General features: G+C 37.7%; 1 protein-coding gene and 1 pseudogene across 2 annotated transcripts in view; one reads left to right on the top strand and one right to left on the bottom strand.

Moving 5' to 3' along the window:
• Ppil4 (peptidylprolyl isomerase like 4) overlaps positions 1–13,866 on the bottom strand; it is a 32,347-nt gene that overhangs the window by 9,899 nt on the left and 8,582 nt on the right. For both annotated transcript variants that reach the window (XM_005370640.2, XM_026777781.1), the window contains exons 4-11: positions 13,666–13,783; positions 12,993–13,135; positions 11,543–11,639; positions 10,607–10,723; positions 8,073–8,197; positions 4,952–5,018; positions 4,210–4,321; positions 2,885–2,981 (exon numbers count right to left, since the gene is read on the bottom strand). In XM_005370640.2, coding sequence (XP_005370697.1) covers positions 2,885–2,981; positions 4,210–4,321; positions 4,952–5,018; positions 8,073–8,197; positions 10,607–10,723; positions 11,543–11,639; positions 12,993–13,135; positions 13,666–13,783 — 876 coding nt within the window. The remainder of the gene's footprint in view (positions 1–2,884; positions 2,982–4,209; positions 4,322–4,951; positions 5,019–8,072; positions 8,198–10,606; positions 10,724–11,542; positions 11,640–12,992; positions 13,136–13,665; positions 13,784–13,866) is intronic.
• LOC101986070 lies at positions 3,349–3,530 on the top strand (annotated as a pseudogene).

Here is a 13,866-nt window from a genome sequence, read left to right as displayed (position 1 = left end):
CCAGAGATCTGGCACCTTCTTCTGGCTCTTCAGGTACCCATATTCACACATGCACATACCTATCCATAGACACACACACACACACAAAAAAAAAACCACATAATTTTTAAAAATAACAACTTTTAAAAAAAACTTCATAAATATTACTACTTGTAATCCCAGCTACTCAAAAAGCTGAAGTAAAAAAAAAAATTAGTCTGAGACAAGCCTGGGCTTTTACAAAGTAAGACCCTGCCTAGGGCAAGAGTAGTTCCTTACATACACAATACAGTGATTTTAATTTCATCAATCTTTATGAAAGATAGACTTGAAAAGAAAAAAAACAAAAAGTGCCATTTGTGTATGTGACAGAGCAAATCTTTTCTAAATTTATATAAAATGTTACTTAAATTTTAATTGGACCCAAGAGTGTAGCTCTGTGGTAGCATGCTTGGTATCATGCAGAAAGCTCTGGGTTTGATCCTAGCACACAATATAATAACAATAGTAGTAGCAGCAGCAGCAGCAGTAGCAGTAATGTTTTAAGTCAAAATATGCAATTTCTCTAATGTAATAAAAAAAGCCTTAGAATAAAAGAAAGCATAAATTGGGCATGGTGGTACATGCCTTTAATCTCAGCACTTGGGAGGCAGAGGCAGGAGAGTTCAAGGCCAGCCTGGTCTATATAGTGAGCTCTAAGACAGCTACATAGTGAGACCCTGTCTCAAAAAATAAACTAGGAGAAAGCAATAAACCTTATGTAAAAATAATATCAATTTCTACAATGTGCTCTGAAGGCTGAATTCTGAACTGTGAGGAACATGAGGAAGCCGAACACACGAGTGCTATTTTAGTTGTATCGGGGACTAGAGTCAACACAGACATGTCCTTTAAGGACCAGAGTCTAATGTCTGTATTTTTTTTAATGTTTGTCTTCATAGTGGCACTGCTTAGGTTTCCCCTATGCATATATCATATACACATAAGATCAAAAAGTTAATGATATCCATTCTAGCTTTCCACAAGATGGCCAGAGATCTTTATTACCTACAATTTCTTTCCTCTTTTATACTATGCCTGATTATTTCAGTGTTCTTCAAACTAAAGGTCATAATTCAACAATAAGCTGTAGAATTTATGGTTTATAACTAGCAATTTTAGAATCACACAGAATAAAGAAATAGAGAACAGCACTTCCAGAATACTGTTAGTCAGGATGCAGCTCAGGGGTAGAGCAATTGCCTCATATGTGCAAGGTCCTGGGTGGAATCCCTAGCACTGTCAGAAAAACAAAAAACAAAAAAAACACCCAAAAACACCCACAAAACTTATTAAGATTTTGTTTCACTTGTATATGGGGACTGGGTATGTATAAAAAAAGAGTATATATGCTTGTACTAGGGAAGATATAAACTTTATATTTTTAAGATGAGGTTCTTACTAAGTCACAAGCCTAATAATGCCCCATCTTGAGTAACTGGACTTCACGCATGCACTCCACCCTCTAAGCTTTCTAGATGGTGGGTAAAGGAAGTAGTATGAAGGGGTGCAGTAAGCCCAATAAGTAGAGTGGATGACTAACACTCATTAAAACATTTGGGGCCTACAAACTTTAAATAATACATTGACTTCCTTACAGTCAGAACAAACTCCATGGTAAACATCTCTGCTTTATGCTCTGCAGCTACACTTCCTTTATGGTCCTATACACTCCCCTTCTTAGTGGTTAGACTAAACTTACCTTCACAGATGTGAGAATAACATCTGCACATATTCATCTATGCCTTTTATGATCCTGAGCTTCAATAACATGCCTTCTAATATCCTTTCTTTAGGATCAACCTCAGCTCGTTGGTCTGGCTGCCTGAGAAGCTTCTTAGGTTGATGCTGTCTGCCCCCTTCAGACTCTAACACATCACAATGCCTTGTGCACTACAGACAGCAACACATTTTAAAGCGTGAAAACTTAAAGGCCAACCTGATACTCATCTCTCCTTGATGAATACTTGGAGAAGACATGCCTGCGTAACACGGGAAAAGAGAACTTCTTTCCATCAACAGAAATGAGGAAACAAAGATGCCATTTACCAGACATGACTGCCAAAGAAATGACCTTTGCAAAGTGTGGAGTGATAGGTTTATAATGGGAAAATCTGTCAAACAAATAAAAATGACATAATACAAACAGTATGTTTCACTGCTTTTTACTTGTCTCAACTTAAAACTTGGAAGAATCCGAATTCTATGGTCAAGTCAATAGATTTGTTGTTCTTAATCCTGTAAATGTAAACTATTACACTGAACAGGAAGAAGCGTTAAACAAATGACAATGTATTATGCAGAAAAAAAGCAATCTAATTATGTGACAGAGAACCATAAGATTTTCTTATCTAGATAAGAAAATTAAATATAAGAGAATGAATAACACAAAACATTAGCAAATACAAAAATAAAAATTTACCTGAAGAGCACTGGATACATAGGAAAGTATTTAATATAAGAGTAGGAGGTAGGGGGCTGGAGAGATGGCTCAGAGGTTAAGAGCATTGCCTGCTCTTCCAAAGGTCCTGAGTTCAATTCCCAGCAACCACATGGTGGCTTACAACCATCTGTAATGGGATCTGGTACCCTCTTCTGGCCTACAGCATACACAGAGACAGAATATTGTATACATAATAAATAAATATTAAAAAAATAGATACCCTTTAAAAAAAATTATAAAAAAAAGAGTAGGAGGTAAACTATTTAGACCTAAGGTTTCTTTCAAACCTAACTTCCTCCATAATACAAAGTATAATAAAAAGCAAAGTCTATGGGAGAGACTGAAAAGCTATAACAGGAAACTGTTCCTTCACAAATGATCCATACAGTGGATGGATGTGCATACGACTCTTGAAAAGGATACTCCTGTTTGGGCTTTACTTTTTCTTTCAAAACCAAATTGGATGGTTTATCCTGTTCCTTTTCATACTCCTTGAAATCACTCTTGGTATATTTCCCACCTATTTATTAAGAAGAAAAAGAATTAGTATCACATAATGAAACACCAGCAAGTTTATAACTCACAAAGGCACACATTGGGAAGCAGAAAAAGTGAAGGACAAAAGAACGATAGCAAACCTGTCTCTGCTTGTCAGTATAGTTGAAAGGCTATGTTCAACTTTCTTGGTAGCCAAATGCTGCCATCTACTGACATATATGAGTATTACAACACCCAACTGAAATGCTACACTATCGATCAGAGCCACTAAGTCAGCAGCTAACACTAATTCTAAATAGATTGTAATTTCCCCACATAATACTGTAATTATAATATGTAAAAAACACAAACAAAAGGCCACTCTGGCAAAGAGTACAGGGACAGACCCCATGCTGCTTTCAGCCATCACTTTTATCAAGAGCAAGTCAAAACTCATTCTGGTGAGACTGGTGAGCCAAGGCGGGACAGGTTTCTCCTTCAGCCACAAAAGAAGCTGACTCTTCGGCATTACGATCTAATTGTGAACTAAAAAGTTCTCTTTGTGGAACAGAGAGAAGTATATGCCCTCTAAGTAGTGGACTGAAAATGAATTTGATTTTTAAACGGGAAGACAAAGGGTGAGGCACTGGTTGGGTGTACTGAGGAAACATCAGCATGGCTTCTGGTGAGGTGAAGGCCGTTGTGAAGAAACAATGGGAGAGACCAGATATTTATCTGGATTTTTATAGGCCTTAATAAAAAAAAAATCAATTCATTTTCACGAAGCACTCAAAAGAGCACAATCATGTATTTCAACAGCAGGGAAGCTGTCACAGAAACAGGGAGAGCACAGGACCATGAACCAAGTCATTTCTTCCTGCAGAGATCACAGATTCCAGCGGGCCTTCCACTTGTCAACTCTACTAACTGATTTCTCTCTCTTCTAACCCCCACCACTGACCGACATATAATCCTATTTATTTCTCATTTTTAAAATGCAGTAAAATCATGGAAAACAGATTATAAATGGAATAGAAAAAGTAATCTTGAGGCTGGAGTGATGGTTCCATAATTAAGAGCACTGCTCTTGCAGAGGACCTGGATTCAACTCCTAGAACCCACATGATGGCTCCTAACTATCTGAACTCCAGTTCCAGGGAATCCAATACTCTGGTCTTGGCTGGCACCAGGCATACACATGGTGCATACACACAGACACACACATACACACCTGAAGCAGAACATCAATAAGAGGAGATAAACTAACATACCTTTCCCTTTCCATTTAACCTTTGCAACAGACTGGCTAAAATCCACATGTATTCTCCTGTCGTCTATAAGTACATTATCCATTTTGAAAAATGCTTTCTCACAGTCTTCTTCCTATTAGTGATTACAAGAAAAATCAAGCATGAATGTTTACAGGAAAAATTTCTGCAATTAGAACAAATACTGTAAATAAAAAGGCTGTTATTACCAAAATTAATATTCAAATACTTTTTTATACCAGATACTAAATGCATCACATCTCAACCCCGGTAATAACATTTTGAGGCTCCATCTACTTACTACCTCCATTATCTCAATGAGAAAACAGTAGAGTTTAATGGGATATAGTACACAAGTAGCCAAAGGTCGGAGCCATCATTTGAACTGAGGCGGTCTGACTGTAGTGGACATACATACACTTACCATCTGGGTGATGCAAGTCTACAGTTCCAGTTACAGTTACTCAAGACTAAAATTACTATTTCCCCAAAGTGAATGTTGTCTTCATAAACTTGGTGTTAAAAGTAATTTAGCAGGGGTTGGAGAAAGCTCAGCATAGTAGGACCCTTGCTTAGCACATACAAAGAACTGGAGCTGGGGCAGGCAGGGGTGAGGGGAGAGTCCTCTAGAACCAAACAAAAACCTCTGGTGAGCCAGTATGACATCAGCCAAGGAAACACAACAAGAACTCATCCTCAAAAAATAAGAAAAACCAGAATCTGGTATATTTAGACTATAACATACCTTTTCAAATTCAATAAAAGCATAACAGAGGGATTCTCCTGTTTTCCAATCTCGGATAACTTCACAACTGAAAAAAAAAAAATTTTTTTTTTTTTGAAAAGTCACTTAAAAAAAACAAAAAAAAATTTCCTCTAATTTTTCAGACCAGAACAAAATAAGTCAGTTATTAAACCCACAGATGGCAAAGTTTTCAGTAACAACTCTATTTAAACACACACACATACACAGCCCATTACTCTAGTAACTGAATTATTTAAATTCTATTCCAAATACACAAACTAGGTTATACTGGTGGAGATGGGGGCAGGCTTCCCTTTAACAAAATTAAACTGCTAAATTCTTTTTATCTTAAAATTATTTTGTTTATTTTCACATTTTTGAGGCAAGGTCTTCTCGTGCAGCCCTGGTTGGCCTAGTACTCATTCTGAAGCCCAGGTAATCTCAAACTCACAGCAATCTTCCTGCTCCAACCTTCTATGTACTGAGATTAAAGGCATATACTATCATGTCTCGTAAAATCTTTAAATCATAAAGTCTTTATTAGTTCAAACATAAAGACTTAAAGAATATGTTATACATACATATAAGTGCTTATTAGTATGTTTATGCTTTTGAATGTGATACAAGAACCCACTATGTAGCTCTGGCTAGCCTGGAACTCACTATGCAGACCAGGCTTTGCTTGCTATAGAGATCTCCTGGCTGCCGTCTCCCAAGTGCTTCGATTAATGGCATGAGCCACCATAGTTTAGGCTTATGCTGTGAGTTTTGAAGTAAACAGGGCTCAAATACTGTAAATACAGGTACCACACAAAACTAATTCACTAAACAGTATTAAGGGAAAAAGCCAAGAAGGAAGAATTGAAAGAAGCTGGCTTATCTCTCCCCATGTATCATAAGGACCATTTTAAAACATTAAATGAAAGGACATCCTAACCGTAGGACATGTTGATCAGTGAGAAAATCTGACTAGCTTTGCAGATTTTTGCCTTAATATAGGAGAGGGGCCATGAGATGGTTCAGAAAGCAAAGGTACTTGCTCTGGGGACTGATGGTCTGAGTTCACTCCCTAGAGCCCACATAGAGAAGAGAACCATCTTAGCCAGGTGATGGTGTCACATGCCTTTCATCTCAGCACTTGGGAGGCAGAGGCAAGCGGATCTCTAAGTTTGAGAACAGCTGGTCTACGGAGCAAGCTCCAGAACAGCCAGAGCTATACAAAGAAATCCTGCCTCAAAAAAACAAAAAAAGGAGAGAGAACTATTTCCTGCGAGCTGTATATTCTCTAAAATGGTAGTACTAGCTCATTTTTAAAATAATAATAATAAATAAATAATGGCTGGAGAGCTGGCTCAAAGGGTAAGAGCACTTGCTGCTCTACCAGAGGACCTACGTTCCACTCCCAACAACACACTAGGTGACTCACAACTATCTCTAACTCTAGTTCTGGGATCTGATGTCTTTTTTACCCTCCAAGGACACCCATACACATGTGGCATACTCACACATACTTTTTAAAAATAATAATATTTAAAATAAATACTTAATGATAATATAGGGAAAATTAACCAAAAGAAGAAAATTTTCACTGGGGTGGTCTGGTAGTTTGTGAAGTGTTTGTCTTGAATGCATGGGGACCTGAGTATGCAGTGATGTGAGTTTGTAATCCCTAGATCCCCTAGGACTCAGTGTAGCCAGCCAGCACAGCCTACTTGGTGAGCACCAGCCAGTAAGAAACAATACCACACACACACACACACACACACACACACACACACACACACACAAAAAAAAAAGCATGGGGACCTTGGGGGAGGGTTGAAGTGGGGAGAGGCATGGAGGGGAGCAGAGAAAAATGTAGAGCTCAATAAAAATCAATTAAAAAAAATTTAGATACTGCTTGAGGAAAACACCCAAGGTTGCCCTCTGGTCTCTACATAACTGCACATGCAAAATAAAAATAAAACCCACAACAAATCACAATTCTATGCTTTTGAGGTATGGTAATATTAACTTGTAATCCCAACACTCATTAGATTCAAGGTCAGAGTAGGCTATGATAGTGAGACCCTGTCTTAAAAACCTCATGCACTCATACATGCACACCACACACACGCACACACACACACACAAACACACACACACACACGGGGGGTGGGGGAGGGCGGACAAGCACTGGACACAAAGCTTAACTGATCAAAGAGTTTGTCTAGTATGCAAAAAGCCCTAGGCTCAATCAACAGAACCACAGAAACTGAGTGTGGTAGCCACCTATAATCTTAGCACTCAGGAGGTAGAAGCAGGAGAATCAAGTTCCAAGTCATCCTTAGCTACATGTTAAGTTTAAAAAATAAATCCATAAAACTTGGTAATAGTAACATAGGCTGATAATAATTTTAGGAGTTAATTTAAATGAGATAAATATTTTAAATATTAAGGCTGTTGAGAGTATTATACAAGTAGATAAATTGCTCAACTCATATTTTACTGTGAAAATGTATTAAGAATTGAGAAATCACTCAAATATTTAATTTGTGCATATATCTGAAAACATTCTTTTCTTTTCTACTGTTGAAATACTTGCTTGTAAAAATCACCGATATATGGCCGGGCGATGGTGGCGCACACCTTTAATCCCAGCACTTGGGAGGCAGAGGCAGGTGGATCTCTGTGAGTTCGAGACCAGCCTGGTCTACAGAGCTAGTTCCAGGGCAGGCTCCAAAGCCACAGAGAAACCCTGTCTCGAAAAACCAAAAAAAAAAAATCACCGATATGAAATTCACCAAAGGGACTGGGAACATGCCTCAGTGGTAGAGGTTTGCTTAACAGGCATAGTACCCTAGGTTTGATCCTTAGCCCCACAAAAAAAATTAATTCACTCAAAATTGACAAATTCTCAAAAATGTGTAATTAGAAAACTCTGTTGAGTGTTGAGGCATGGGGCTTTAAGTCCTAGCACTCAGTAGGCAGAGTTCAAGCTCTGTGTGGTATATAGAGAAAAATTGCTGGCCATCTAGGGCTACAAATGAGACCCTATTTCAAAATGACAAAAAAATAAAACAAACACCAATCAATCAATTAATTAATACCTAGATATTTCTTTTATTAACCCCAGAATTACCTTCTTATTGGCCCAAATCTTGAGAATATTATCTCCAGGTCCTCATCTGTGGTCACTGGATTCAATTTACACACAAATAAAACATTTTCTGGAGGTTTAATGTCCGCATCAGGTAAGTCTCCCACCTAAAGTTATAATCAAGCATACAAATCAATTCCTTTAGTTTCTCTTCTAAATATTTTGTCCAAGCCCACAACACTGATTTCCTAGAACCATCTAAATTTACATCATGAACTATAGGTTCAGGGTGAAAAGAAAATGTAAAAAAACATTTCAAGGGCTAAAAAGATGACATACGGAGTAAAAGTGCTTGCCACAAGCTCAGTGACCTGAGTTCAATCCCTAGGGCTCAGATATATCAGCATATGGCCCAATGGAGTGGTAGGAGGGTTCTGAGCATTTGTGAGAAAGCTCAAAAAACAAAGACAAGAGCCTGTGACCTCAGTTTCTTCAAAAACATGGAACTGTTCTTAAATTGTACTTTCATGCCTCTCCCAGGTGTAGGGGGCAGGAGTGAGTTTACTTCAGATTATTCATTATAACTTGGCTATTGTTATTTGTCTGTATGTCTATGTTATATACGTTAGGTTTATATGTGAAGGTCTGAGTGCTATGGACAGCAATTGGTTCTCTGCTTCCACTGAGGATCCAACTTAGCTCATCCGGTGGCAGGTGCTCTTACTCACTGAGCTAGCCCCGGTGGTTTTTATTGTTATGCCTCATAACTATGCTTTACACCTTTTTTGGAAAATAATATATCAAATACTTTAAAAAAAATTGGGGATAATTTGGGACTTTTGAAGCCAGGATAGAGCTGGATTCCTATCCTAGCTATTACCCTTTTGATTTCACTGCATTTGCCTTTAAAATGGAAATTGTGCCTGGTGTTGTGGCACAGGCCTGGAATCTAGGTTCTCAGACAATGGGGCTAGGAGGAACACAAGTTTATGTTCATGATGAGTTCCAGTAAGAGTCTGTCAAATAAATTTTAAAAGAAAATATATGGATGGAAATTGTGGTATTGCTTGATGAATTAGCAGTAATGATTTGTAAGTATCAAGTTAGGTTAAAAAAATATATTAGCTATTAATATTGTTAATACCAGGAAAAATATAGTATCAGACTTTTAAAATTTATTTTATTTATTGTGTATACTGTATTCTGCCTACATGCATGCCTACAGGCCAGAAGAGGGCACCAGATCTCATTGCAAATTGTTGTAAGCCACCATGTAGTTGCTGGGAATTGAAGTATCAGACTTTTTAACTGAAAAAATATTAGTACATTTTGTTTTTTGTGTGTATGTGTATAAGTACATGCATGTTATGTTTTTCTACCATATGTGTTTACTATAAAGGTGGTTGGACTGGACTGGGAGACGGAGCCATGAAGTGAGGTCTCATGCACAGCCAGCTTTATTCACAGCATCAGGCAATTTGTACCCCGAGTGTTTTTATTTTTCCTTTTCTGTTTTTTTTGAGACAGGGTTTCTCTGTGTAACAGCCCTGGCTGTCCTGGAACTTGCTCTGTAGGCCAGGCTGGTCTGAAACTTCCAAAGATTCGCCTGCCTCTGCCTCCCAAGTGCTGGGATTAAAGGCGTGCACCACCACCTGACAAGATCATATATTTTTTTCCCCTTTGGCTATTCCTTCTCATAGTCTAAGAAAAGAAAGAGATAGAGAGAGAGAGAGAGAGATCATAATGCAAAAGAGAAGAGTTAATAAAAATCTATAAATGACAAAAGAACAAATAAGAAGCTCGTAGGGGGTAGAGACAAAACTTGCAAGAGACTGGAGAAATGGCTGTGGTTAGGAGCATGCACTAAAAGCTCCTAATTTCTTTCAAAGAACCTAATTTTGGTTCCCAGAGGCTCACAACCACCTGTAACTCCAGTTCCATGCGGACCTGAAATGTGTGGCCTCCGTGGGTACCTGCATTCACACATGCAAACATACACATGATTAACTGGGCTGAGACAGCTAGACAAAGAAATGTTCCATTATAGGGAATTGAATGAGTAATCAGTTCAAAAACTATTCTCCAATTTACATAAAATGCAGTCTAATAAGCAATGTTTAAAAAATATATGAAAACTAAAATCCTAATATTTATAACTTAGATAGCCACCTCCTATTTTTTAATTGCTATTTTTACATTAATTTGCGTATGTGTGTATGTGATGTGTGTTTGTGAACGTGAGCATGTACATGCCATAGTGCACATACAGAGGGCAGAGGACAGCTTCTTACATCAACAGGCTTGTCATCAACACCTTCAATCACCACCTCACCTAATCTTTCCCAGTTTGTAAAATATCCCTCAGTAATTAATAGAAAAACAAAACCAAACTGTTTACTTTTCTGTTATTATTTTCTACAAAATGTAATCCAGGGGGAAAAAAAATCTCACTAAATTTTTGCTAGTTTATTACCACAAAAGCAGATAAACTCCAAGAATGTGTTCTGTAAGTTATATACGATATCTTACATAGCATGAGTTATATAATAACTTTCTGACCAAAATTATTATCTTACCATCTCTAGAAGAATAGCTTGAGTTTTAGCCTCTTTTTCTGCCTTTATTTCTTCTACTTCTTCAGCTGATCTTCCTTTGAAGTCATCAATTTCTTCATCTGCTCCTATTCGACCACTCTGCAAAACAGAAGTTAAAAATTTGAGAATCATGAAAGATACCATGTTTTATTCTTGGCCTATCAAATGTAACAGAATAGAAACTTACAAGTCTCTGGGCACTCATTGAAATTAATTCTGTAGTATTTGTCAGACTTGGCTTCTGACTGATTGCAAAATCAAAAGAAATGTTTATATCGATACTATTAGCCAACTAATTATTCAATTGAAAGGATACATAATTTTAGAATTAAAACACCAAACCCAACCATAAATTCAGCTTTGAGAAAGCATCATGAACACCTTAAATTTATACTTTAAAATGCCTTAGAGAACATTCCCTGCAGTCCACAAAAACGCCTGGGCCTAGCCTGGCTCCAGAATATCCCCATTTCAAAAGTATTTTACAAGATGTTCTTTCAGTTACTGTGAGGCTATTCTCCTAGAGTAGGGAGATAAAAAAAACCTTCCCAAAGTACTGCTTATATAAGGTTTGAGAACTGAGAATTCTGGTAGAATAGAAACTAAAGAGAGAAACTAAGGAAATAATAAAACAACTACAAAAATTAGCATCTCTATGGGCAAGAAAAGAATTCCAAACTTGTTCTAGATAAGCAATAGAAAGAAACACTTTAATATACCTATACAAGAAGGTGATACTAGCTGGGTGTGGTGGAGCACTCCTTTAAGCCCAGAACATAGAAGGCAAAGGCAGGTAGATCTCTATGAATTCATGAACAGCCTGGTCTACACAGCAAAATTCCAGGCTAGCCAAGGCTAACTAGTGAGACTCTGTCTCAAAAGAAAGAAAACAAACAAACAACACCAAATGCTACTTACATCTAATTGTTCCCTTGTAGGTTCTGGTGATCGATCAGGAATTAATAAATCAGGAGGGTCATCAAACGGATCATCTAAAATCACTGTATGATTTATCCTTACAAAACAAATCCAAGTCAAATGTTACATTTATTTCAGAATCCACACTTATTTTCAGACTTTACCATACAAGTATTTCTAATGTCCAAAGACTCCACAGTGCAAGGGTGTTACTGACCTACAGTACACTTTTATAATGAGCAGCGCCACATTTCCTTCGGCATTACTGCTCTGCATTACTTTATGACGGAAATTAACCTGGGCATGAAAGCTGGTACCTGTAACCCCAGCACTCAGGGGGTCAAGAGAAGAGAATCACAAACCTGGGGCTAGCCTGAGCTAGAGACAAAGTTCCAAGTAAGCTGCATTACAGAGTGAGACCCTGCCTCAAAATACACACATGAAAAACTAAAACGAGAAAGAAAGAGGAAAAGGAAAAAAGTAAATTTCTAAACCTTGTTAGTTGTGCTCTAATTTTTTTTTAAATAACCTGCCTCTAAAAAAATAAACTGAAACAAGAGTAATTCTTACCAAAATAATTAGTACAAGAGAAAAAAATATAAAAGCTCCTTTTCTTGAGATTCTAGTGTTCTCATATTAATTCACACTATAGAATTGTCTGTAACTAGTCGTGATACTTAATTTCAAATGTCAATTTGGCAGGATCTGGAAAGACCTAGAAAGGGAGTCCGGATTAAAGTGGTCTGTGAGAATGCCTGTGTGGGATTTTCTTTGTCTTTCCCTCCCTCCACCACGAGACAGGGTTTCTTTGTGTAGCCCTGGCTGTCCTGGAACTCACTCTGTAGACCAGGCTGGCCTCGAAATCAGAGATCCACCTGCCTCTGCCTCCCAAGTACTGAGCTTAAAGGCGTGCGCCACCACCAACTGGCTTGAGGGATTTTCTTAATGGATGGGATGATCCACCTGAATATGGAAGACACCATCTCATCTCCCTGGACTGATAGAAAAGGAGACGGGGAGCTGAGCATAGGCACTCCTTGCTCTGCTTCACCGCTGTGAATGTGATGAAGCTCCTGCCACTTTAATTACCCTTACTTTATCCCTACTACAGTCTTGAGCTGTGAAATGAAATAGACCCTTTTCTCCTTAAGTTACTTTTTATTTTATTTTACTTTGTTTTTTTGAGACAGGGTTTTTGTGTAACCCTGGCTGTCCTGGAACTCGCCTCGAACTCAGAGATCTGACTGCCTCTGCCTCCTGAGTGCTGGGATTAAAGGAATAAATCACCACCACCTGGCCTTAAATTACTTTAATAAAGAGTATTTTATCACAGAAAAATGAAAAACATGAAGATTTTAGTTCTATGTATAAAAGTCTCATTCATGCCATCACACGTTCAACAGCAGTGTTAAAACATTCTAGTATATTAAGATAGGAAAGGTAAACACACCTGATATCTTGATATGGTACAAAATCCTTGTCAACAAAGGTCTCATTGATTTTCTTAACTATGTCCATGCCTTCTGTCACTTCACCAAACACTGTATGAACACCATCAAGGTAATCTAGATTTTCTCCTGTAGTAATAAGAAACTAGACCAAAAGGTACATAATAAACATTTTTAAAAAAATCTAACTCTGAAATCACTTATAACTCTAAAGAAAACAACACCAAGACTCTACATTTACTGTATCAATTATTTCTAGAACTAAATAAAAAGCACAGACTATGTGTGTACCAACAGGTGCACAGATGTTCTGGTGATCAACAAGACATGGGCACATGTGTACACAGTGCTCATAGAAGCCAGAAAAGGGCATCAGATGCCTTGGAACTGGAGTTTCATTGTGAGCCATCATATGGCTGATAGGAATTGAACTGGGTCCTCTCGAAGAGCAGTTAGTGCTCTTAACCACTAAACCATCTCTCTGCCCCCCTTTTAATGTAGAGAAGAAATAATTGGTATTTCTCCCTTAAAAATGTCGCTTAGTTCAAAACACAACAACAAAAAAATGTCCTTTAGTACATTCTCTCATTACTGAGTAACTTGAAAAGAGAACTTCATAGGCTCCTTCCAGTTCTTCATGCTTAAACAAAGCTCATCTCCCATCCATGTTCTAACCTGAGATCCATGTTGATCACTGCCATTGTTCACCATGGACACAGTGCCCTTCTTCTTGTGCTTTATCCTTGGCACTTTTTCTGCCTCAAAAAAGTTTGCTTGATCACCATACAGTTGTCTGAAAGTATACAATAAAGTTATAAAACTTAAATACTCTCAAAATGAAATACAGATACTATAACAGTGTTACTGTGTCTTTTT

This window comes from Microtus ochrogaster, unplaced genomic scaffold (genome assembly GCF_000317375.1).
Source record: "Microtus ochrogaster isolate Prairie Vole_2 unplaced genomic scaffold, MicOch1.0 UNK82, whole genome shotgun sequence".
NCBI lineage: Eukaryota > Metazoa > Chordata > Mammalia > Rodentia > Cricetidae > Microtus > Microtus ochrogaster.
The sequence above is the reverse complement of the archived record's forward strand: the minus strand, read 5'-3'. Positions and strand labels throughout refer to the sequence as shown.